The 27,428-nt window shown below is 38.3% G+C and overlaps 1 protein-coding gene across 42 annotated transcripts in view; it reads right to left on the bottom strand.

Annotated features, from left to right (window-relative positions):
- adgrl2a (adhesion G protein-coupled receptor L2a) overlaps positions 1 to 27,428 on the bottom strand; it is a 96,641-nt gene that overhangs the window by 65,040 nt on the left and 4,173 nt on the right. For 41 of the 42 annotated variants that reach the window (XM_017413413.2, XM_017413416.2, XM_017413425.2 and 38 more), the window contains exon 2: positions 10,673 to 10,857. In XM_017413413.2, the coding sequence (XP_017268902.1) occupies positions 10,673 to 10,748 (76 nt within the window). In that variant the 5' untranslated portion in view covers positions 10,749 to 10,857. Of the gene's footprint in view, positions 1 to 10,672; positions 10,858 to 27,428 lie in introns of those variants that run through there. The other variant, XM_037974164.1, reaches the window with a different exon arrangement.

Genomic DNA, 27,428 nt, shown 5'->3' with positions numbered 1-27,428 from the left:
CAGCAACTTATTTTTATTACAAGGGCTAAAATGTGTCTATAAACATTAAAAATTACTATCAATTTATTTATAAAAAAATGAACATTAAAAATAACTTTCTTTCTAATTCATAAAAAGTTCAACTTTTGGCATGCTCTTATTGTAAATGCTGTTACAGCATTCTAGTAATTGACTTTGATTGGTACATTAGATCTTACTGAGTTCTAACTCTTAATTATATCATTGACAAACCCTAATTTAAAGCTTACCAAATTGAAATTTTCTACTTTAGGTAACCTTTACAATGACACAATTTGCAGTTAAAAAACTGTGAGGTCACCCCCTCCCTCCCAACATGTAGCATGGACCAATTATACACTGTCTCTTTGGTGTTGTAATAGTTTAATTTTTTTTTTTTCACAAATGAGCCAAATCAATCGGAAAGTGACCATCTGGTGGGATACGAGTGTCACTGAAGCAGAGGTAATGAGCAAACTGTCTTCCTATTTCACAGAAATGAGAAATCATTAGGATCTTCTTGTTCTATCATGAAGCCAGACATTACATGATTAAACTCAAAGGGGTGTATATGTAGATGCTAAACATATAGAGAACATCTAAATACAGTACGCTCCATTTCTGAAACAGCAGTATCCCTAATTGGGCCAACAAACTTGAGTTGGCTTCGGTGAAAAAAAAAATTACCAGTGCTTAGCCGTCATCATATAACCTATTAGACAGGGAATTATTCAGCTTTTTACCAAGGCTATCTTGCATCCAGTAAATGGTTTTCATATTAAAATGACTCTTTGTAACTTGAGTTACAAATGCTTCCACAGTTAGTCCAGGAGTAAAGCAGAAGCTGATCAAAAGGCCTATTCAGCCACTAACGCTGCCATCATTGTGCCCGCAACACAAAAGAGGTTGACGCGTTATTTTGATGTGAAACCAGATAATTTCTGTTGAGAGCCAATGAGAAGTGTGACAGGGACGCTCCCGATGCTTGTCGTCTGCCGTTAACCCAGCCCTTTGATTTTCCTTGCTGTTCAGGCGAGAGCTAAACAGCTGCTTGTAAATGAGCTAGCATCTCTGCGTGGCCTGCCATTATTCTGCTCTCCTGAGCTGACAAGCTAGCTTACAGGGTGAAAGAAAAGTGTGGCCTATAGCATTAGCAGGAAACCACAGGGGACACGGCTTGAGTCATACAGGTTCTGCACCCCACACCACACACAAAATCTATGTTACAAGCAAAATAAGTCTGAAAAGGAAAATAAACCTTTAATTCAGGACCCTTCCCACAGTGCTGATTCTATAATCCAAAGATATCCTTTACAACAGCATGTATTCTTAAGAAGTCAGATCCACGCAGGGGTGGAGACGAAAGAAAATATTGCATATATCCAGCAAACAGCAGGATATCAGGTAGACTGCTGACTCTGTGGACATTGTAAAGAAGAATTACACTATTGGCTCGACAGACATTAACTTTTCTTTGAATTCCCTGATGTTAAATTTAACTCAAGACTGTGTTCCTATTTTTCCGCTTTATGTGTTAAAAGCTGACGTCACATTTGGCTAACAGAAAGTGGAGGTCTGCGTTATAATACAGCCTATAGCATATATAGATTAATAAACTTTTGGGCTGCATTGCCAAGACTCTGATAAATGTGGCATACAATAAGCCGATATCTTATCACATATTTATTTCAGAGATGATGTTCTATTGGGGAAAAAACATTGATTTTTGTGTTCTTATTTCATCAGTCCACTGGGCTGTAAAAAAAAAGAAAAAAAAGAATTTGCACAAAGCCATCATGGTCTTGCTTAACGGATCAGAAGTCATTCCAATTTGAATATTTGCAAAAAAGGAAATCCCAAACCATATTATGTGATGTTGAAAGATGTAGAATGCTAGTTAGTCTTTTAACCGAGGGAGAAAGATGGGAACAGAGTAAGAAAAAAAAGCACAGGAGAATGAGCATTCCAACCTTATTTGTATTCTCCACCATTCAGTTCACTCCAGTTCATTTACATCTCTGCTACTTCCATAGCAACAGCAGGGGGGCTATCAGTAGCATCTTTGATATAGGTACATGACTCTGAAAAAGATCTTGTCATTTCTCTCTGAATAGATGCCACGAAAAGAGTTTTTTTTTTTTTTTTCCGGTTGGTTTAGGTAGGCCTTTTTAAATGGAAAGTTACACAATCTAGTCCGTTTTATGTCGTTTGTTCCTTGACTTATTGAAACATAAGCCTATATAGGAAGCCTTTACAGTTGTTAAAAAAATATATGATCCTGTAGCAACTAATTTTATTGTTCTGACAAATACAGACATTTTGGAAGATGAGCAGTCAAGACTGCTTTTATGTATATATATATATTTCTTACTCTTCTATCAGATAAGCACTCTGAATCATTGCAGAGCATCAAGTTTTGCTGCCTGACAAAATGAAAATGTCCTGCACCAGCAGGAAAACACAGGCTCATCAGATTCCATGTAAATCAACCTTTAGGCCTAATTAAGCTTTATGAAGCTCATCAAGGTCATAAATACCCCCCCACACACCCCTCTTTTTTCATAATGCATTATTGACTTCACATCATCTGCACATGTTAGCTGACTGCACTCACACAGGCACAGTGTCATTTCACTGTCTAATATCGGATAGCCCTGAGGCCAGGCATTGTGCGTAGGGGAGAGAGACAGAGGGAGTGCTTTTTAGGTCACACACACAAAAAAAAAAAAAGAGCAAGGACATCTTCTGGTAATGAAATGACTGCAGTGACCGTCAAGCAGTAAATTTTGTCTCATGGTCCCTAGCAAATGTTCAACGGCAGATTTCAATGTTAAATTAAAAGACATTTTGGGATTATCCAAGGAAGGTCAAGGCTTTTGGCTCATTTTATTATGACACTGTTGAGATTAAATCAGATGTAAAAATGTAAACATTTTTAGGCCATCACAAAATTCAGTTTTGAATTATAAAAGCAACAATTTCACAGTCCATCATAAAAAGTGAAATTTGAAAGTAACTTGACAGTACTATAAATCTGTAGATTAATCACACGAGTCATTCCCAGAAGGGTTTGATATAGGCCAGTCTCCAGCAAAGCAATTTCTCTGAACCTCACCAATCATCCTTAGTAATGACAGTATCTCAGTTTTTAATGTTAAGTGATACATTGATACAGGGATTTATTATAAGGAATGTTCTTTTTTTTGTGCAAAGGATCTTTATAGATTTGTTTTGTGTCTGACAGGTCTGGTCTGTATCATTTCCACAGTTTCCATTAAAAATAATAAAAGCAATGGATAAAGATATATTGTGTAACCAAAACTTCCTTCTTTGCTCCAGTGAAGCATCTGATGCGCTTCAGTACAGTAAAAAGTATCACCCTCCAATAGGTCACCAGTGGCAGTGCACACAAATGTGAGGGTCCGTGTGCTTGGTTTGCATTCCCAGAGTGCGCTTCCTCAAGCAGCCCTCAGCAGTGGTTCCTCTTCCCAAGACTCTGCTCTCATGTGTATGCATTTGTGCCACATTATTCAGCTAGTGCTTCAACTGACCCCCACCTGGCATTTAAATTCCCTGACCAACAGGGTAGTCATGCCCTGATGACACGACTGCTGCATAAGCTGAATTCTTTATGCAGCTTTTATTTTGACTCGACCACAGACTCGCTGCCTTCCAGGTTAGGCAGATTGTTATTTGACACAATGTTATTCTACTCCTGACACATTGAATCAGGCATTCAAAGTTATCTAAACCTACAGAGTGCTTATCTGATGAATGCAAAACATTTATTTGTCTGTTTGTTTATTTATTTGATTGATTGATGAAGGATTGTGTTGTAGCAAGTGATTATATTTGTTTGATATTAAAAGATTCAAGGATTTCATTTCATAGCACTTCTAGCTGAAAGTTAAATTTGAAGTTCACTTTAGTCATAATTTATTGAGGATTAATTGAATGCTTTTCAATATAATTCAGAGGCTTATATTATCTCCGTGACCCTCAAACCTATCTGTATTTCGCCCTTTTTTGAGCTGAATTTAAGACATTTTAAAAAATGCAACTACTAATCGATATGTAAGAAAAGTTGAATGAACCTCATCTGCATCAAATCCAGAGCCCAAGCCTGCTTCTATCACAGCAGAAGTTCTCATTTAAGGATTTATCAGATTTATTTCTTAAGATTAATTATTGCTGTTAGCTATTTTTCCGTAATTTGAGGATTCGGGGACAGAGAGCTATAGTTCTGGTGAAAATATTATTGCTTTCTAGATGGCCAAGTTGTTTTCAGAATTATACACAACAGACTGATATACTGCGAGCCTTGACAACCAAAAGCAAACAAGGGGTAAAGAGACTCACAGGGTCAAAAGCTGAGTTACATAGGGTCAACCCATACGCCTGGAGCTCAAATGGCTTAAACTGGCATAAGTAAACCAACATCTCAGGATGTCTTCAGACTTAAGGAGGACCACCAATATTGGTCAGAAAGGAGGAAACAGTTCACTACACACCACATCATATTTCTAGAACCCCTACTAATAATAGGCTTTAAAGAAGAAGCTTTGCTATAAAGAAGGACCTACAAGATCTTTGAACAAACAAGGAAAAATACTAAATGTACCAGCTAAACTCTGTAAGTTAACAAGCCACATAAATCGGAATTTAGAGTTCCTGGAAAAGGCCCTGGTTCTAAATCCTTTTTATTTATGGGCGTAGTTTCACCACTCCGCATTTACAGGACCCTCCCCGGGATTTATAGCTGCACTAAATCAGGAATGAAAGCAAGAGGACAAAAGGATCCCACTAAGGGTAAGAAAGGATGTCTTATGTTTGACCCCAGAGAGTGCACTGTAAAACCTGTGAAATCATAGGCCTTTGAGTATATTAGGTTTCTTTAACAGACTCTGCCATTACATGTCCTTCTGTTAGTTTTTCTGTGTGTCATTCAAATCGAACCCTCACTTTCCTGTGAGGATGCTTTTCAACAATATGGACACAATAGAGATGTGAGTATGCACCCCTGAATACATACTGCTGTTGTTTACATGAGGACAGTCGGCTTTTATTAAATATGCACAACCCCATATTAGCAGTTTAAGACCACTTCAATTCATCCATCTTTCGTATGTTTTTTGGGGTTAAAATTACAAGGTGGACAGAAATTAAAATCCTCACATTATTCATGCACCTGGGTGTGTAGTGTGTGTGTGTAACATTAATATCAGTTGACCAGTTTCTAATTTACAAAAAAATTGAGTCTGTATGATTTTCACATAAGGAAGTGAGTGCTGATCTGCTGCAATTCATGTGACCTGAACGCTGCAGACTGAAACTCAAATTCCACATTATTACAGTAGCAAACAAGAAACAAAGCTACATTTGCCCTTTGACCATCTGAGCAGCTTCATTTGTCAGGCGCGAGGTGTACATGCTGGCTCCTGTTTGAAACAGCATCTACACTGGATAATCAAAAACATTCTCCTCATCCGCCCCTTCCAGACAGCACTTCATCAGTAGTCCTTGCGTAACGTCTGCCTGCAGTCCTTGATGTCCACTACACAGGCAAAAAAATTACAAAACTAAAGAACTTTTTTTTTTTTAATCTTCTGGTATCATGTGGACAGCTTTAGGTCTTTTTACAATACACATGCTTTTATTTGCAGCATATATCAGAACGTTTAACATCAAATCCTGCAGCCGACCCAAGTTTAAGACCCAAGTAACAAATATAAAACCCAGCGGCAAACACAAAGGCAACTTTTAAAACGAGGGCATGTCTCTGACAAATTGAATCCTGCTTATACAGTGATGCCCACATACTGCTAGTCACATCTGCCATGGTTAGATCAAAAACAACCAACAAAAGCACAAAATAAAAAAATCTTCCATGAATAATAGGGTTTTTTGTGATAGATCACTGCATTGGAGACTGATAAGTCATATTTCTTTTCCCATAGTTTGGATTCAGAACAGAGACGCAATGGGTTATTGGAACATCTTTGTTGATTGTTCGGGATATACTTGTTAGAGGCTCACATGATAAAAGTAAAGTTAGACAAACCTTGACGATAAAGCACAAGGTATATAGGAACATGCAGGTACATGACTAATCTAAGGCGCCTGAGATCCCACCCTGCAAAGGTCTTATGGGACCTGTGTTATCGCCCATTATCACAAAGATCAGCACTGAGAATGATGGGAGAAGGTAGTTTTCATCTGAAGCTCTGTCATGCTGAACCACTTTGTCAAACACATCAGGAAACCTAATTAACGGCCATTTTAGAGGCTGGGCAACATGTCAGGGAACACGGTCCTGTTGTTTTTTTTGTGTGAGAAGTGTGCAAGACTCATTGACTTCAAACAAATAGCCATGTCCTGACAACAACAACCACAACAACAACAAAAAAAACTGGCTTTGGTTTATAACAGGAAGATAATACATCACAAGAACCTTGAAATAAGTAAAAGACTAAAAAGTAAATAACTTCAAGAATAACAATTTAGTGCCCCTGCTGTACAAACATAAGGAGGAATGGAGTTGAAACAAGGTAGGGTGTCCCCGGTTTGAACTGCTGCATCAGAGTCAAGGCCAAAATCCTACTATGAGTTATGGAATGCAAACAACAAACTAACAATGCTTTTCAAGGTTATCTCTGCATAAATAACCATTAAAATGAATGCTGATGCAGCAGTCCAAAACCAAGAGACACCTGACACACACACAAAAAAATCTTTGGCAAGGGCAGCAAGTGTTTGTTTCTAAATGACATCAATTTAGGGTTAGTGGATCATATGTCTACTGCCTTAGAAGCCAGGTGAAGGCAGTATTTCTGTTTAGGTGGAGGGGGAAGGGGGGCAAAATGTCAGAGCTCTGCTATGCTCTTGCATGACAAACACCAACCTGGAGCCAGCTGTGACAAAGCCCTAATCCAGAAAATCCCTCCTTCCTTTGCTGAAAATCCTAATGAGGATTTAAAGTACTCGGCAGGGAGGAGACCCGGGGGTTGTGGTTACACCTTGCCACTGCTTGCTCTCTCAGTCATTGTCTCCTTATCTTCTTATTGGCCAAGCCTGGCTGGTGATGAAAGAGACATGACAGCATGGCCAGCCTACGTACACAGACCCCACACCTGCCTGGCTCCACAAGGAAGCCAGATCCCACGGTCTACCACAAACAACCAGGATAATATCAGGAAAGTAGTAAAAAAAAAATAAAATAAAACTTGTTGAAGCCTTGCAGGACTAAACAAATATTTTAGAACCTCATCCTGAACAATTCTGGTGCTGGTTTAGACATTCAATAGTCTTTCCATAAAATGAATACCGAGAAACTAATTGTTTTAAATTAAGAGATCAAACAGAAGCTGCTTGTTGGATTTATAGAACATCTTTGCTTTTGAAGAACAGGCTTCTTATATTTGGATTTAAAATTTACCCCATTAGATTTTATTAGATCTACATGACAAAATCAGCTTGCCCTCATATTACTATGTGAGCCAAATGAAAAAGTTCTCAAAGTATGAAACAAAAGGAAAGATTAAAAAAATAGTATTTCAATGTGGATTAATGGTTACAAGAACTGGAACATTACTGGGAGGTGCTGGATCCTGTTCGTGCAAGTTCTGGCTCATATTAAGCCCTGGGCTTTAACTTTCAGTAATTAGATTTCAGAACACCTTGATTGTTCATTTCACTTCTTTGACTTTGAGATGGAGGTTTAAAATCTCCTCTTTTTTTCCTACAGAACAGGGACTTTTAAAGGTGCCCTTCCCTGTTGCCTTTGAGAAACCTCAAGTACTTCAAACATTTCAGGCATTTAAGGAGGAACAATAGCAAGGTTCCAGGATGTGTGGAAAGACAAAAATTCTCTGTGCATTAGGCTTGTTCTTACAAGATCTGCCTTTTGAAAAAAGCAATTGTTTGATAAAATCATGTCTGATCCATTGAAGGAACCACCTGTTTTGCTTGTACCATGTGATGAAACATGCTGTTTTACAAACTTTACAGATCATACTTTACTTTACTTGTGTTTTTTTTTCATTCTTTATCAGTAAAGGGATATATATTTTTCTATTATTATGCTGTCCCTGGAATGAGTTTTATCTATAGCAGCAAAAAGTAACAAATAGCATACATAAACCAACCTCACACCTCCTGACACAAAATCCTTGATGTGCTCTCTCATTTTTCTTTAATATAATTCCAACAATCTTTTGGGAAGGTTTTTTTTTTTTAAGTGTCGCAGAGCTAGGTGTGAATTGTCATTCTGTCCCTGGTTCATGCAAATCTGGTTCATGCAATCCCACCAAATGTGACTGCATTATTTTTGAAAAATGTGAGCCAGTTTAATCATGTGTTGCAAGAGTAAATCATCACTGTGTTTTTGAAAGGAAGATTACTTAGAATACCCATAAAATTTATGCAAATAAAATCAAGACGCAGTAAGTGATAGAAAGTGACTTTTGGACCTAGGATTCCTCACATACTATATAATGGTCTTGGAGTTATGTGGTAAATAAACAAAAGCTACCAAAGTGAATAATCTTCAGACTTAGCTTTTTACAGCAGTCAATTTCTGTAACATTATTTTTCTTGGCTCAGAATTTGCCTTTTTTGGACTAAACACAGCAGTAAGCATGCTCACTCTGCTTTCAGTAAAGTCAATGAGTCTATGTTATGTTATATGACTGAATAATTTCTTTATTTATTTATTATTGTTTCCATTAACTGTAAGATAATGGCAGAGCATTGCATGACTAATTTTATAACATTAGTTTTAAAAGCTCTAGGTCTACAGGGGTACTTCTGAAATTGACACCACTATGGTCTTTAAACACAGCATAAATAAAATAACACAAATCAATTTTAGGAATGAATGCCAATACCCACTAGAGTTACTGATGCAAACAAGCCTTTTTTCTAGTGTTGAGAGGTGAGTGTAAAAAAAGACATTTAGAAGATAAATGCACTGGAAAAGTAGAGTCAGGTGAGTGAACAGAACAGACACAGTCACGGACACATGTCCAATCAGTGGAGCACAACATGGAGAATTTATGAAGAAGGAGGTCGGTGGGGACACCATGCCTCATAGCACCAGCCTTAATCTGGGATATGTTTCTATACAGTATGTCTTCCTTAAGATGCAAAACGGGACAAGGAACTAATGTTAAACCATTTACAGCATTCTACTAACCCATTTAATTCAATTATAAAAATGCATTAAAAAGATATTAGGGGTAGAGGCAGTTTAATGAAGCATGTTTACTTGGGGATATTGTTTGTAATGAACTGTTTCTGGACTGCTCTTTGTGACTGGAATGGGAAGAGGAAAAGAGGTGAGGGGGTGGGGTGATATTAGCAAACACGTGGAAAAGGTGGATTAAAAACTGTCCTAATAATACACAAGACAACCTGTCTGTACAATTTATTGTTTACAATCAGTGCACCACCTCTAAACTAGATGCTATGTGACTGCACATAAAGTTAGGCTTATAAGTCGCTCTTAGATATATGTACCTTAAATGGATCAGTTCAGCTTTTTAAGATTTTTTTTTTTTTTTTAATGCATTTTACCTTCAAAAGACACCCAGTTTCATTCTGTGGAGTGCCTGTAAAACCCTAGAGGAACTGCAACATGGAAGAAAAAAAAATCCTCCAAGGTGGTGAGTATCTTTCTCACTCTCTAAATAGACTTATTTACAGATACACTTGTCTGAAAATTGCATGCTTTGATCTTTATTCAAGTCTGGGGTTGGCACATATTTCATCAAAGTGCTGGTATTAATGTAAAACATCTGATTGTGCACGGCCACTTTTAAGGCAGTTTTGTGACTAGAGTTCCATAAATCCACTGAGGCTAGAAGAAATCATACAAACCTAAAATTTCTTTTTTTTTAAAGGCAGGATCACATGGAATCCAGATGATATGGTATCACATCTTGTGCCAGTGTAATTTGTTACACTGTGGAAAAAGCATGTTGATAAATCACTACCTCACAGCCTCGAGTCTTATAATATTGAACTAATAAAGCAGGTTGGCCAGAGCTTTGACAGCTGTCACCTTTGAACACATTTTTTATGACTCCACTTATATTACACTAAAAAAGATGCCAACTTGGGATTTTTCTAAATTCAGTCATTAAACATCTAATGTAATGCATTTCTAGTCTTGTGGTTATAGACTGGCCACATAAAACTTGTGGTTACAAAGAATCTAAGAATGACTTAAACCAAACCTAATGAAGTATGATTGCACGACATACAAGCTTTATGTTTTCTGGGGTGTAAAATCTGTCTGCGTCTTCCATGACACTGAACACTTAAAGCGAGGAATTTACAAATACATCCAGCTCTGATGCCACTGGGAAACACTGACGCTCTCAAGCAGAAAATCTCACGCAAATCACAATTTCCCAACTAATGAAAACACTCAAGATTATCCCCCATTTCTCTGTGCCCGCTGTCCAGCAAACTGCATCACTTACACAAGCAGGCCTTGATTTGGCTTTTTTCACAATTACTGCCTGTGCTATATTTCTAAACATCAGAGTTAAAATATATTAAAGATATGGAGCTAAGTGAGCCTAAAATACCTCTTATTTAAAAAAATATCCTCATAACAAATCAGTATATTTTTAAGGAAACAAGCTAAGACAATGCTTTCACATTTACTCACCCTCGGTGGATTGCACTTGGGTTAGAGTGATGAGAAACCAGCAAAATGTCTGTAGTTTCCACAGGGAGCATGCCATGGTGCTGGGGACTGATGATTAGTGGCAGGTTAGTGTTCTGACAAACAGGATCTGATTAGAAAAGTCCAAGCCAACTGGTCTCAGAGATGCTCATCATTGATCTTCTCGCCTGTAAAGCAAACCAAAAAAAGAAACATTCACTTCAGCTATAAAATTTATTCCACATGTGAGCTTTGCCCCTGTGCAATTTCACGGAGGAAGTCACCCAGTAGCGCTCATGTCACAAGGTGCTTGATGTTGCATATACATTCCACTGCAGAGATGTGACAAACCTTAAGCTGTGAAATGCTACAAACCCACGCACAACACTAAAATAAGCCCAGAAGGTCAATAATCCTCAGGAGGGAAATCCCTTAATGGCAGCTGAATGCTAACCGATTCACTAATAGGGGAGGGGGAGCAGGGTGGGACCATCGCTTTAGTATTCAAGCAGATGTGTTCCTCCCTGTCCATCCACTCGTGACTCACAGCCAAGTGACACTAACCCTATTAATTATGTGTCCAACTGCAGTTTTTTTTTCTCTCTGATTCAACGTATATACATATATCTTATTTACACTTTTTATTTCTTCTACTATTCTTTAACCAAAAATGACATGTTGTGATTTTAAAATAATGAGCAAAAGCAGCATTGTGAGCTGTGGCTTTTCAAGTCAAAATTTACACTTCATTGTGCCAAAATAAACTGCATAATAACTGCAAAATACCATAAAATATCATTAATGCTATAAAAGTAATACTGTAAAAATACACGAATGCCAAATATACAAATTAGGTGTTTTGAATGACTTGATTAACCAATGCAAACAAATCTAAACACATATGCACATATGCTGATGTTATTTTGACATCATAATATATATATATAATCTACAAAGTCAGTTAAATATTCAGCATAATACACTTTATGCACAATGTACGTAGCAAATTTATTTAAGTATATTTTAAATCATTAAAACAACATTCCTGCAATTTCTCCTCTTGTAACGTCAGGGTTTAAACATAATGGCTTTAATCAAGAGAAAATTTTGTGGCTCTTTCCACCCCAGCGCCCAAGCCAAACAAATAAACACTACCAGACAAATGGTCACTTCTGTGACTTGTGACTGACCACAAACCACTTTATCTCTCCAGCATCTTCCCTCCCAGTCCCCCCGCCTTCTGCCTGACATCTCTCCAAACCAGAATTCCTCCCTCCCCACCTCATCCATACCTGTCTCTGTAGTACAAATCTGAAAGTTTGTTTTGCTCTCTTTTGCTACAAAAGCAAATGGCCTCCTCCCTGTCACGGATCCAGTGCTGAAGCTGTGTACGGTGAAACCTAATGCCTACCTGCACGCCCAGGCATGCGTTTCACACTGCTAACAGCTCCCTTTTGTCTGTGTGTTTACACTGCTGGGTTAAGCTCCGTCCTCTTACTCCCATGAACCATTAGCACATTCACCATGGGATATGGCATCACTCAGGCAACAAGGCTCGCAGGACCCCATTAGAAACTGTTTTCTTTCTTCTTTTTTAGCACATTCAAAAACACCATTTCATTTTTTTCAGTCTGCAGCCTCCAATTGTTATTTAAGATTCTAGGGACTGAATGTTATCCATCATACTAGCGACTAACAAGAAAACTCAGCTGAGAAGACAGTGAGGAATACTGTTGTTATGTGCAGTCAGAACTGCCCAAATCAGCTTCAGCTGTCTCCTCCACACTGGAGGATAACCACTGCCTGAAGGGTCTTTGATCTGTTTTGTCGGAGTTCTCAGACAGAGTAATAATTCATCACTGCGAAAACATGCGGAGCGCACACATTAGCCGACAAAGTTATAATTAAACCTGCCATAATCAGCTCATCTGGTATGACATTGCTCCTCACCTGAGACCTCTAATTTTAGAGCCATTAAAAGAGGTTAACAGGAGCAGAACACACACGGCCACAGTGTATTTAGTTTCAGTGGAATAATGTGCAGTCATGAGGCTTGACAAATGAAAGTTGATCACAGAGACCAAACATACCAAATTCCCACAAAACTCCACCGCTTGGTTTTTATCAGGGCATGTGGCACCAATTACAGTTTTCTGGAAAATGGCTACCGCTCATATTCAAAGTCCATACATTATAATGAGACCTTAAGCTGATTGTCTCTGTGATAAAGCTTTATACTGACTACACAGGATTAAGATTCTTAATCCATGCACACAAAGTTTTAGTATGTGTTGTTTTGTACTTAGATTAACATATATATGTACTAAATGATGATAATCCAATTTAATTATCCTACACAAAGTGATACACTCTGAAAATCTAATTTAACTAAAGTGTCTACCTGGCTCACAGGTTTTCTAATAATGCACACATAATTTTCCTGGATATTTAATGGGTAAATCCAAATCCAAATGAAATGAAAGATATAAATTTAAATGAAGACATACAGCATACCAAGAAAATGGCAATACATTTAATGCTAATTGTTTTTAAGACTGTTTCACATAGCAGAAACGATCTCTAACCATTTGAGTGAATGTTGTAATAAAAATAATAACTGCACAATCATTTAAAATTTAGTTCAGATTTTTTTAAGCATCCTTGTCTCTCCTTGTATCAACCTATTTCCCAGTATGCAGCTGGTTCCCTCAGTGACGTCTGCTGTGCGCACAAAGAATCAAAAGTAAGATAAAATCTGATGCAGGTGCCAAGGGCAATTTGAAAGACTGATGAAAGGTCAGCGTCTGCAACCTTATTTGTCTGAATTATTGAAGTGCTTGTAAATGCGGTTAACACTGACACACCCAAACTTCATTAACTGAGGACACGTGTAACGGCGATCATCAACTGATGGCTCGCAGGCCGTATCCAGCGCACAAGTATATTCCATTTGGCCCGCAAATTATTAAATTATTAATAAATCAAACAAAAACCAACAGGATTCACTCCCTATCTCACAGCATGTGTCTAGGCCCTACTTGAACATTGGCACACAGTTAAAAGAAAACGTAAGGTTGCCGAGGCCCTCTGGCACTTTGGCTCAGTCGGACAAACTACAACATAAGAGACCCACGAACAAGCCCTTATTTTTCTTGCTATGCTTGGCTTTGTGCACTTTTTCTATTAGTTAATTTTGCATTTAAAGCAGGAGTACATTGCAGATGTTTTAACTGTTAAAATAATTGCTCAATTTTTATGCCTAATGTACCTATCCTCAAATAAAAGTAAAACAATTCCTGTGGATTTGGTGCACTTCTTTAGGAATTACTGTTATTTTACTAAAAACTCTCATGTTAGTATTTTTTAAAAATACATGCCCTCCTGTCACATCCATCTTGGTTTTTAACATTTTCTACATTTTTACAATGTTTATACAGTGACTTAGAAGTACAGTTACAGTTAATATATCTGAACTCGAAAACGAAAAGTGAAACATTTGTAAACGATTGTAATATAAAACAGCGAGGCAAACGCTATTAATTTATGACAGCAAAAAATCTAATAAATAAAGCAGATTGGTCATAATTACTAAAAGGTGACTATTTAAAAGTCAGCCCCCGCAGTGTCTGATTAGAAAAACATCTGGTCCTTGAGCAAATGTGTTTGATGATCTCCTCCCTAAAAAGCCCTCTGTCAACTCTGTATTGGCTCGATTATTATTTTTATTATTCTTACTAATATACTTGACATTACATTTAATCACCGATGACTGAAATAACTGAAAACATCTGTATGTTTTCTGTTTTGCCGGCTAAAGGTGTGCAAGTTTATGTGTAAACAAATCATTTTATGTCTCAACCTGAGATAGCAACACTGAATCACGGATCCTTCTTTCCTTTTCATCCCTGCTTATAGTAAAATACAGGCAGAACGATCAGCAGGCCTCGTGCGACAGAATAGGAAGACAAAAGACATGATAATGTCAGACACCATGACAGTTTTGTCTTCAAGGCTGTACAGACCCCCTGCCACACAATACATGCAGGATGTAAATTCCTAGTACAGGGCAGGTGAGTGTTCCGTAAATCGATGATAACAGTCCTATACTTTAATACATTTTGCATCATGCTGTGAGTGTTTAACATGCTGAGACACCAAAGGCGCAGACTGCAGGGAAACTGTCTGACTGCCATTCTCCTCATTAAACGAGCTGAGGTCTCCCCTCTCAGCTGGGTTTTTTTTTTTTTTCGTCTCTCAGTCTTAGAACAAAAACTGCCGGCAATCCCACCTTGGCTGTTTTCTCGCGCAGCCCTCAACTTGGGTGCAATCACAGAACAAAGTTTTCATCTCTGCAACAATGTTTGTGCTCAGGCGTACAATGAGAAAGGGAAGCATTGTCGTCAACAATGCTTTGAACACACGACCAGGCTGATGTTCTGTGATTTTTAAGCACAGATTGCTAAAATGTCTGCAGACATCACACTGCTAGCTAAATATGAAGTCACTGCAGACAGATGTTTAAGTACCCTGAGAAATGGAGAAGCCACAGGGGCATGGGCCCACAGGCTTTAAACATATGTGCGCTCAATATACTCACAATACAATAGAATGCTTTATAGTCAACAACTGAGTGTCAAATATGCAAAAATTAGGAAGCAGTTGGTCTCCTTAAGAAAAGGAAAATGAAAGACTTAAATGGAAATGGAAGGAAGGGGGTTATTAGAGACAAGGGAAGGAGGGTTGATTCAGGACAGTTTGAAATTTAAATGCAGCGGGGGTCTGAAAACAAGAGGCAGATGTGAAAAGAATGTTGGGCTTCTTAGACAAAGCTCCTGGTTGTCCTTCTTTAGCTGTTCAAGAGCCACAGGAGAATAGAGGAAGAGTTGGACCATTCTAAAAAAACAAGGTCTGAGAGAAAGAAGGGGAACCCAGAATAAAGAGCTCGAGCGGAGGAGGGGGACTGGAGTTACACACAAAAAAAAAAAGACTGGCAGCTTGCAAGTCTTGCTTGACCCTTGAATTAGCCCCCGAGCTTTCAGCAAATCTCAAGAAAGAGTCGGGATGTTAATTGTTACAGAACATCACAGAGATTCAAGGGAATAGAAACCTGGGACCGGAGGTTCACTGAAATGTAAATCAGAACCAACATACCACCACATGTTAAAGAAATACATTTGGTTTCTGTTGGGTTGTCCTAACATCCTCCTCATACATGAATTCATAAACACTATAAAACTCCTGTTATCTCGATTTCTGTTGCCCGTTTTGAAAAAAAAAAAAAGAGGAAATACCTGGGGACAGAGAACTCAGTCAAAAATACTCAGTCTCAGCTGTGGAAGAAATATATTCCCTCAAAGCAATTGCGTTTTTGCTTTGACATTGCTGAAGACATACAATTTGCAAGGGCAAATCAGAAAATTCACACTCCAATGTGAAGAGATCAGGCCGGCGATCAGATGAGTCTGGAGCCCCACTGAGTCCGATATGGGACAGGAAGGAATCAGAGGCTGACCCCTCTGCAGAGGGAATGATTGAGAGCAGCACAGAGCCAGAGGAGCTGAGTGACACCCAACCAAACTCTGCGTGACTGCTGGGGCCCCAAACACAGGGCCCGACCCTGACAGGCGCTAAGCTAGTGAAATACCAGGTCAAACATGCATCCTACACAACATGACTGATCGCCAGGACTGTAGTGTAGGCTGATATTGGATCCTGACACAGGACTATACAGAAGCTTGAGTTAAAAAAAGAAAAAAAGCATGAAGGTGTTTTATAATTTAATGTGTGCATAAGATTTTAATTTAAGTTGTAAATTTATTATAATCAGGTGTATTCGAGTAGAAGAGCTACTCCACCGAGACTTTTCTCTTTTAGTTACACTAACTCAAAGTCATCTGTGATTTTCAGGTATTATCAAACCCATTTCATCATCCGAGAGCACATAAAAACAATTGTTTTTGACATTGTGGATTGTGATGTTTGGATTAAATGAATCATTACGTGCCTCTGATCCGAGCAACGCTGCTACAGAAAACGCAGCAGCGAGCAACAGTCAGTGTGTGACAGAAGCGTGGTGCACGTCACGCTCGTTGCTCTTAGTGTTTCCTCTATTCATCATTTTTATGAGCCACTCAATTAATCGATCAGAGCACTCCCCACTGGTCAGGACACATAGCTACTAAACAAAGCAATCCTGAGCCAAACCCTGAAACAATGAGACACGTCAATATGTCCAGAGACAAAAATGAATGCACAGTCAAAAGTAAAATTCATCAAATGCACAAATAGGTAAGAATAATTCCATTATTTGTGTGATTTTTTTTATATTACTGTACAGGCTTTATTTTTTAACTGTATTTCCAAACACTCCTGCCATCGCACTTTTCTTAAAAATATATATTCAACATGATACATCATAATCCCTTCAGAAATGCAGCAGAAATCCTATTAACACTTTTAGATACCTACACCTGTCTGTCCACATGGATTATAGCTGGGTGATTTGCCACGGTATCCAAGTTTTAATACAGATTTCTTACATTTTTCTTGTTCTAATTTTGATGTTTCACCGGGAAGTGAAGTGGATTATCTTGAGGGAAATTTCAAAATGTCATTTTCACTTGCTGATAGCACAAAACTATTCCTTTCAGGTCTGTTGAGATAAGAATGATTCAGCCAAGACTGTTAAACGGTGCCTTTGCCAAATGTTCCTCCGCTTAGGAATTAATACGCTGACATTAATACAGCAAGATAAATGGGCAGGTCAGGAGTGGGAGCCCTGCCATTATATGGGCATCTCATGGTGATAGTGCCTGCCAATCAAGTCCAATAAGTCCTTGACACGCCATGATTCACCTTGAAACACCCAGAGCAAATGCAATATGTAGTGTGTACTCCTTTGTCCACAAAGCCAATCCAATTAGTATGTCCACGTAAATACTTTGCAGGGATGATGCCTCGGGAACACATTAGGATACCATAAAAGACACATCTGTTGTGTGATACCGTCTGCAACAGCAAAATCAGTTCAAACGAGTCGTGGGTTCAACAAAAACTGGCCCGGACACGTTTCCAAATATGTCTTCAAAATTTTACTTCAAGTTAATCACAGTTTCAGTGTTTGCAAGTAATGAAAGTGACTAAAATAAATTATCAATACTGTATGGTGGTCGTCTTTCAGCATTATGTATCAGAAACTCACTGCTCAAGAAAAAAATAATCAGAGAGGAGAGATTTACTCTTAAATTTCTGAAAAACCTATTGATTTCTGCAGCTGGTGGAACTTGTGTTCATCAGTGCTGATTACAAACAGTATGTTAGTTTTTTTTTTAAATCCGATGAAAGCCGAAAGGTCTTGGACCATATTTTTTAAATCTATCTTAATAATGTGTCATATTTAACCAGATTTAAACCAGTAAGCAGCTTTTGTGACCCTCTCCCTTTCCCCAACCCCTTTCAAAACGAGCAGTTGAATGGCTAAAAACCAAACTCTATCCTTTCTATTAAGGACCTCTCCATCAATAATGCACTGTGATCATGGGGCGTTATTAAACAGGATGATTAATTTTTTAGGTAGTGGGTAGCAACACAAAACATAACAAAGGTAACAGAGAAGATGATTCGTGGGAGACGCATTTAAAATCAAAGGGGAGGGGGGGAGGGATGCAAGTGAAAAAAATATGCCATTTATCCTCTGTATATTTTTGCTCATTTTAGCAATGACAAACGGAGAAACAATGCAATTATATTTAGGATGTTAAGACAAACAAACAAACAAAAAAACCTTGGAAAGGTTTCAGCATCACCTAGAATTAAAGATGTGCCAAACTTCATTTTTGGCTTACACCTTATAAATAAAACTGTGATTCTGTGTCACAGTCCTCATTTGCAAAGCTCCTTTTCTCAATTGTCTACAAGCCATAGAAAAAAAAAAAAACTATTTCTTCCTTGTTGGCTTAATCAGCTTAATGACCCCTTTGTACGTGGAATATTTATCAACATTCCAATGAAGATTTTTACCTGATTTTCACTTTTTTTATAACTGTACACCTGTCAAAAAGCAATAAATGAAATAGTGTAAATTTACTTAAAAAAAAAAAATCTAAACTACACAAACCTGCAGATCCAATATTGTCTTTTTTAGACAGTTAGAAATTTACAACTCAGTCTGAGGCATGTTTTTTTTTTTTTTTAATTAGAAACTTTACATATGATATGGCCAACCTTGCCTACTTTTCTAATTAAAGCTTTTAACCTTTTTGTGGCTCGGAGGAAAGACAAACATAGACAAAATAAAGAACGCTGCATAATCCCACCTAAATAGAAAGCGACACAAGGACTTTATCCTTACAGCACAAGCAAAACTATACAAATAATTCCAGCATAGGAGCGGCTGTACTGTAGCCTCCTTGCATATTTCCATCCCAGCACTGCCGTATCTATTTTCAATCTAAAAGATGGCATGAATGCCTTTGTCAGAGCGGAGAAGCAGCGTATGTCAAGCTAAAACAAGGTATAGCACTGTGTCTTGTCAGGAAGCTCAGACAAAAGAGGGTGGGTGTAGCCTTTCCTGAACCCAATCACTTGTCAGTCCTAAATCTTCACTCACGGCTGCTCTGACAGGTAATGGTGCTTGTTAAATCTGATGAAGGCATATTTGGCCTTTTTTTCCCCTCCCCCCAAAGACACAGAAAACGTCTAAAATGCATTTCAAAAAAGAATCCCCTTACACGCTCTGTTGCACAATAATGTGAAATATATATTTTTTACAACAATCCAAAGCAGATAAAACTGTGTGTGAAGAGAGAGCAGCGGCTAACGCAACGTGTATACACAGCACTGGAAAAAAGTAGTCAGTAATTTAAGTTGCTTTGAATTTTCAGGCTGCTTTATTAGATTTCCCTGTGCACTCCCAGTGTCACTACTCCTCGCCCTTCTCCCTACCTTCAGAAGTGAAAGACAGAGGACAGTTTGGGGGGGCTGAGCCTCTTCCACAGAGCTCATTTACATAACATCAGCACTGTGAGTCAGATTGTGATGCAAACAAGCCCAGATTGGCTCATTCCACCCCCCAGTTTTAATAACTAAGGTGCAAGAGGTTCTCACTGTTCAAAGGATCAGCCCTCTTTGGGACTCTGTAGAAGAGATCTTTTTTTTTTATGTGGAAATTTTGGATGCAAGATTCCATCGAGGAAACACTTTGTTCAGTGGATGCTGTGCTTTGGAGTGATCCTGATCTAAATATAACAGGAAGACCGATGATGAAACCGTTGTTTTTTTCTGGTTTGTTTTAGAACTAAAATAGTAATTTTAATAAGTTTTTAGCAACTCCAGACTAACCTTGAATTTGTGTGTATGCATATATATATATATATATATATATATATATATATATATGTAAATGAATAGTGGCTTATGCTATCGCCCTCTGCCACTCACAGTAGGACTGCAGATACAGCAATCACTGCTTCCTCACCTTGTGTATGTTGAATGTGTGTTTGCTCTTTTGTGATAACGAAACGGGATGGAGGGGGAAACAAACAAGGCTTCCTTTTGTTGTACTTTCTTACGAAAATCTGGACCAAAGTCAGTAAATCCAGAAAACACAAAGAGAGAGAGCACGCAGATACAAGACACTGTCAAGCGGCCTGCGATAAAACATTCACTAGAAAATTATCTCCCTGTCATAGGACCCTCCTGTTTTGAATACCAAAGGGATTCATATTCTCAGACAAATTCTGAGAGGCTGACCAATTTGTGCTCTGCCAAAGGAGAGCGGACTGCCACTCCGGTCGCACCTTTGAACTACCTCGATGGAGCGAGCATGAGACAGAGATTCTAATCTGTGTGTTTCTGCGCAGGTAATCCACTAAAGTATGATTGCCACAGTTTAAGTTGCACCCAATAATAACAGGTATGCAACTCACTTTGAATATGAAGGTGACTGTGATAAAAGAAGGAGAAGGTAGAGCTTTGACAAGAGCACTTGCTGGAGAAGATTTTTTTTTTTGAGAACAACAAGCATCAACAGAGGTTGTTTTTCTTAGCACAGTTTTATCATTCAGAGCATAATTGCCTGAGCTTTTAAGATGGAAAATAAGGATCAATTCTCGTGTAAAGAAGAACAATAAATTTGATCATAAATTTAGCTCTCCTGTTATACGAACATAATCAACAATAACTGTCTTTGTAATAATAATAATAATAATAATTTATGTGATCTTTTTAAACAACGGCACAAGCTTTAGGTGAAACTCATCACTTTTTCCCAGTTAAAAGAGAAATTTGCAACACCGCCCACTCCAGACAAGGAGAAACAACAACAGCAACAGAAAAAGAAAAAAAAAAAAAAAAAAACAGTCACAGAAATAAGTAAAAGCAGCAGCAAATTAAGGTTGACATGACTGGGTAGGTGCAACCTAACACTCCTCACTGTTGGCACTATTTACGTGTTTAAAGGCGCTGTGAAAAAAAGAATAATTTAAATGGTGAAAAATAAAAATTAAAACATGTAAAAAGCAGAGTGTTTGATTGTAGTTTAACATGTACTGCTATGCTGCTGAGTACCGCTACCTTAAATCAGGTAGGTATGCTTCAAGAGAAATATTTGCATCTCTAGTAATTAAATATTTAACAGATATATTTATATATATGAATATTTTGCATCTCACACTTTAACTTTGATTTACCAAAAGTTCTACAATTAGCACTCCAATGGCTATTACACTATGCTTCAGTGGTAAAAAAAATATAATTGTACTTTTTTTTCTTGTATAAAATGTTTAACTTGTTATTGTTTTATTTTATTTTAAATATCTGGGGAAGTTTTTTTCCTTTTTTTTTCTATAAAAGTCTTCACTGTCATGCTGCTACACTGCTTCCATTATACACACCAGCCCACAAAGCTTTTCAGGTGAGAGAATAAAATATTCCTTTTTGAGGCCCTTTTTGTGAAGAAAAAAGTGAAATGGCGTCTGCAACATTCTCCACATCTTGCTGATTGGTGGAATATTCGGTGGTGTTTGGTAGCTGCTTTTCAGCACTGCTGCTTCCAGAGCAAATATAAATCGTAGGCAGATCTTTAAAAAGGTTTGCTAAATGTCTAAAGGAAATATGCATATTCAGAGACCTGCTCTCGGTTACAATAAAGAAAACTTTCACATCCTTTAGGTCTCGGCCTCTTCGAGCTGCAGCTCCTCACCAACCCCCCGAGTCGGGCTTGATGGTAATGGCTGCAAGAGCCGCATCCTGTCAGCTCACTCCACACTCACTGGTAATCAGCTCAGACTGATGAAAGACAGAAACTCTACTGGCTCTACTTTTTCTTTTTTTTTTTTTTTTTTTACGAAAAATACTCCCCGTTCCTGCACCCCCCCTTCGCCTGCCTTCTTTACCATTTGACTGTCCTCTTTACACAGCTTTTCTTTTTCCCCATTTCCATCAACTACTGCAGAATAGCACTCATCACATTGGTTCAGCTGCTGAAGCTAAAAATGAATCGTGTGTTGCCGGGCGCAGATGCAGCAGTGGAGTTTGTGCAGCTTGCTTTCAGCCTTTTTGTCTGGTCATCATCTAACGTTGCTTTAATGTCATTACTGGATGATTCATAAGGATGTGCAAACACATGTTTGCCTTAATGCACCCACTTCATTTGCTTAACATTTGCCAACCAATGTTACCTTTTATTTTTATTTTTCATTACCCGAGCCTCATTATCTCTAATTAAGGTACGAGTCTCATAAAGTTATTATGATGTATAAATAAGGAACTCTCCACAAAACCCAGGACCCATCTAATTTTTTTAATGCGTTTTAGAAAAAATATTGAAGAAATGTGAAGATTATCTTGTTTTTTTTACTGTGTGAATTAAACAAAATGTTTTGTTTTTTATTTTATTCAGATTTACTGAAGCTATAAAGCTATTTTTTACTAAACAGACAACCTTTCCTTATTTCTTAATCTATACATTTAAGACCCGCGAAAGTAGTTAGAAACTGGTAAGTAGCAAAGCTAACCATGGCTTCAAAAAGCTTTACACGAAGCTACTGGGACCTCACAAGTCGCCTAACAAAAAAAAATGGGATTTTCCTTCTTAGTTTTACTTTTACTGAACAATGATGCAAAATAAACGCTTTGATATAAGCCCTAAATAATAAAGTAATGCCATCAGTTTATCAAATTTATCTTGCGGCTTTTCGCTTCTTTTGCTCACAGCAATAATGCATCAGATGTGAAGTCAAAGCTGCAGTTCCCACACTCATCTCAATTACCTAAACCAGTTTGCTCGGGACTCACAAGCTGAATTAGACAAACAGGTCGGCCTAATGGATAAAGCAGTCAGAGTATGTGTGATTTATAGCAGAATTCACACCAGCAGAGCCGCCTCACACCTCATTTAGAAGGAGGCATGATAAATTATTAGGGCAGTCTGTATATGTATTTTTCCTCTGCTGCTGTCAAAAAGATGAAATCAGCAGGGATGCGCACTGAGGTGTCAATATTAAGCATTCCAAATTTCATTATAAATACATGAATAATTTGACATCTTCGCACATACATACATACACACACACACACACACACACATTAAGAAGCAACTTAACTGCAGTATTCCCCACGGCAGCGGAGGAGTTGGCCTCAGCAGGCAGCTGTGAATGCCAGGCCTGGCACAGCTGTACAAGCAAAGCTGTAAAAAGAAGTCACCGGCCACTGTCGCTCAATCCGTGTTAATCCCACACTATCTGCATGCACGTCAGCCCAACTCCTCATGTTCCTGCATTGCTTTTCACACTCCTAAGTTCAATTTGGCTGCAAAGTGGACATGTTGCATCACTTCTCCTGGCTGAAAATCCTCTCGGCATATTTCCCCTCCAATAATCCTTTTCTTTTTTTTCTGAGACAGCATGATGGCTGTGTTATCACGCACAATCAGTGCAGCAGTCATTTTCTGTGACATATTTCCTCCTTCTTATTTTCTCTTTTATGGGGAGTCAAGCATGTGCAAAAACAGAGTTGTTCTTGCCTATTCATATGCTATATCTTCTCTGCGTAAGTTTTAGGTGTAAAATCCAGCACATATGAAATTGAAAAGCCTTTAAAATGATCTTCAATTTCCTCTTAGATGGTCTGATTGTATGATATTCAAGCATGATGTTTTTATTTGTATATACCCTTTAGATAAGGGAAGCTGAAGTCATTTTGCACTCGTAACTGTCACCGCTAGTGGACAACTTGCGCTACTAGATTTTAGTTTTGTTTTACTGCTAAACTCCGCCATGTTTTACAGACAGAATCTCATATCCAGGCTCCAACAGAACCAAATCCTGGCCCTTAGGGCAGAATTTTTGTTCTAACATCTCTTTTTGGGACTGACATTTTTGTCCTCTGGTTTCAAACGCTTTCCCCTAGAAGTTTCTCTCCAGTTGACCCAAGCCGAGACCATCGCCTCTGGCTTGTCATGGAGTGAGAGGAGTGATGCGACTCTGTGGGCAACAGAGAGGGAGGCTCTGTACCGAGACAGCAGCAGGTGCAGCTGTGACAGTTGCCGTGTTGTTGCTAGCCCCACACTGTAGTCAAGATGAGGTTCACAGATGTAGCCACTCAGTGCAGCGGTTTATTGGCTGCCTGAGACAATGCATCTCTGTCAAGAACAACTCCTCCTAAGGCCATTTCGGTCTAAGAGTGCTCCGTATGAAACAAGGCATAGAGGGAAAAAAAGCTCATTCTGACACACAAGGTCAGTTCTGCTCCACAGCAACACAATCGAAGCTCCGCTTGCTGCCAAACACATAAATTTCTACCTGAAATAACCACATCGTAAAAATTTAGCATGAGATATATTTTTGTACAAAGGTATTTCTTTAAATATTAATAATAAAATATACAGACATGCAAAAAAAGTAAATTCATCCTAATTGTAATTACATATAATTATATAATTACCTCACATTTTATCCTAATTATTGGTATAAGTATTGTCACAGTGTAAAAGTGCGGTTTAGATTAATTATTAGCAGGCTTCTCTGTAAGCTTCCTTTTTAAGTCAACAAATTATCACCCAAGGCTGCACTTTACCCCATGTGATTCTTGTACGACATGCATTCCAATCATGCAACACTTTCATTTTATGGAGCCTGAAAAGTTATGGCACTAAGCTTTTTTTTTCCCTTTCTTTTTTGTTTCTGTAAGCAAAGAAAGCAAAGTTGATTCTTCCCTTTGATTCCAACTCTCGATACAGACCAGAAAGTCCAGTCCAACGCTGTGTTCTGTTGAATCTCAGAGCAGTGGAGATCTCAGATAATAATGACAATTGTTTTCCAGTAAAGCACCCAGTCTCTGCTTGTTCAATTACTGGAAGGAGCCTCAATGAGAGCGGTAAAATCATTTGCAGAGACATTATCTATGCAGAGAGAGACTGAGAAAGAGTGGGAGGAGGAGTGAGGAGGAAGGAGGGGGACAAGAGCAGACGCAGGGGCCAAACTTTAGTTTGGAGAAGAAATAGAAATATTTTTGTAGACCACACATGGAGGGTACTGAGAGGATGAAAGCAGCAGGATTCATAATTCACTGCAGGAAATTAATAGACTAATGCAGTTCGCTCTGTTTCTGTGCCAAAAAGCACATAATAGGATAAATTTTGTTTTCATTACAGGTGAAGATAGATATCTCTGAGGATTATTAAAATATACACAAAATTTATCAGTATGCCGCCAAATAACTTTATGCTTCCTCACATACGTCGCACACCAACAGAAGTGACTCACGAGCTCTCATCTGTCAGCGTGCGCGATCATTAAAGATAATTTGATTGTTTTTTCCCAACCCTGGCTGTGTTTGATGTCTCTGGCATGGTGGCAATTGAGAAGACAATTATTTTGTTGATTAGCTTAGTTTTTAGCAACTTACCATGCCTGTGATATTCCTCTGAAACTCCCAGACCAGACGCGCAACTCCATCTGACTTGGCAGCTACGTTGTGAGAACAAAGCTTCCACACTCTCTGACTAAATACTGTACAATAAAATATCATTTATCAAAGCCTTAGACCCCCAAAGCAACCAAACATAGAAGCGATGTGAAGTGACTCGTGTATGTGCAAAAAAACAAAAAAAAAGTTACAAATAAATTTGGCGGGATTTCAACTAGCCAGTGCAATGTGTTTGAGAAGGTATTTACTTACATTTTTTTCACAGCTTGGCGCGATTGGTTTGTGTATTTGATAACCTAAATCCATTTTACTTTTTAAAATGCGTTCCAATCTTTCTTCTAGATGTGCAGTTTTCTGAATTAACTCTCAGTATATCAATATTGGCATGCGAGAGGAAGAACAAGCAAGCCCTAAATGTTGTAAGTCTCTTATTTGATTTTTTATCCTCTTGGAACACATGCTGGTTTATTATTACATATATATATATATATATATATATATATATATTACTTTAAGAATATCACATTACACTTAACTGTTAAATAAGTAAGCACTTTAAAGCAAAATTTGAACACAGATTAGGGAAAAACGCATTAGAAATAAAGCACTCCCACTTGAACAAAAGTGAAATATTCAAATGTTGAGCACTGCTTACCAGGTTTCTAGAAGAGTGTCAGACTGAAAAAAATTGAGCAACGCCCACATCCAAACATGAAATTATTTGGTGAAAAAAAAAAAAAAGGGAAAAAAAAAAAGGAGAGAGCAAACTTTTCTTGCTTCCACTGAGACCAATTGTCAGAGACAACAGCAGAGTATATGGGAGAAATCTATTGCTCAGGCATGTTTACCCGCACCATCCCAAAAATAACAGCCTTGTCTTGTTGGAAAAGGGGGCTTTTAAAGCGTGGATGTGCCTCGCTCTCCTATAATCCAGCCGAGACATTACTCCTTCCCCTGGCAGACGTCCGCAGATCCCCCCCTGTCTCCCAGCCAGGCCTTGCTCTCCGATGCTATGGCAGAGCCGCAATAACTGCTGTTTGCTCAGAGCCTTGCCTCCCAGGTTCTCCTCTGTCACACAGAAATTGAATATTTTCCCCAAATAGTCTTGCAGCTGAGCACAGATAAGGACAAGTCCTGTTCACATGGCACAGAGATTGAGACAAGGGTGGTGTGTGTGTAAGTGTGTGTGTGTGTGTGTGTGTGTTTTCTATTTTTTTTAACCATCTTTAAATTACAACATGAGCTAACGTTAGACACTACATGTAACTAATACTTTTAATATATGAAATAAAATGAAATCACATTTTCTATTGTGTTTTCTAATAATTCAAAAAACTGAAAACGTGATTAAATTTTTAAATGCATTCATTTCTTAAAATACATTATCGTTTTGTCTTAAACTAAAACACACACATCTGCGGCACACTCCAGGTAGTGTCTTCAACACAATGTGAAATACTTAGGCAGCGATATTAAACTAGGTCAACTCGTAACACTGAATTGTTTTCAGAAGGATAGGAGTTTTTATTACCCACATTTGCACTTTGTACCTTCTTTTCTTCCATGTGCTTTTTTTTCAGGGAGGCACAAAAATGAGTGAAGCATTGAGAGTGACATGTCAGATAAGCTCAGGGAGGCTGCCACTTAACCAGCATTCAGAAACCCTACATGCGAGCCATCGACTGAGTGCCGTGTTGTTTCTTGTCACCCGAGTTTGAATTGAGCCTCACTTTTCCACCGCTGTGTCCTTGCAGAGCAATGTTCTGCTAGGAAATTATTTAGGCAAGCAGAAAGTTTCACCTGCCATTTCGAGGGGCACCGAGTCCCCCCCCCC

This window comes from Kryptolebias marmoratus, linkage group LG24 (assembly GCF_001649575.2).
Source record: "Kryptolebias marmoratus isolate JLee-2015 linkage group LG24, ASM164957v2, whole genome shotgun sequence".
NCBI classification, from domain to species: Eukaryota; Metazoa; Chordata; class Actinopteri; order Cyprinodontiformes; family Rivulidae; genus Kryptolebias; species Kryptolebias marmoratus.
The sequence above is the reverse complement of the archived record's forward strand: the minus strand, read 5'-3'. Positions and strand labels throughout refer to the sequence as shown.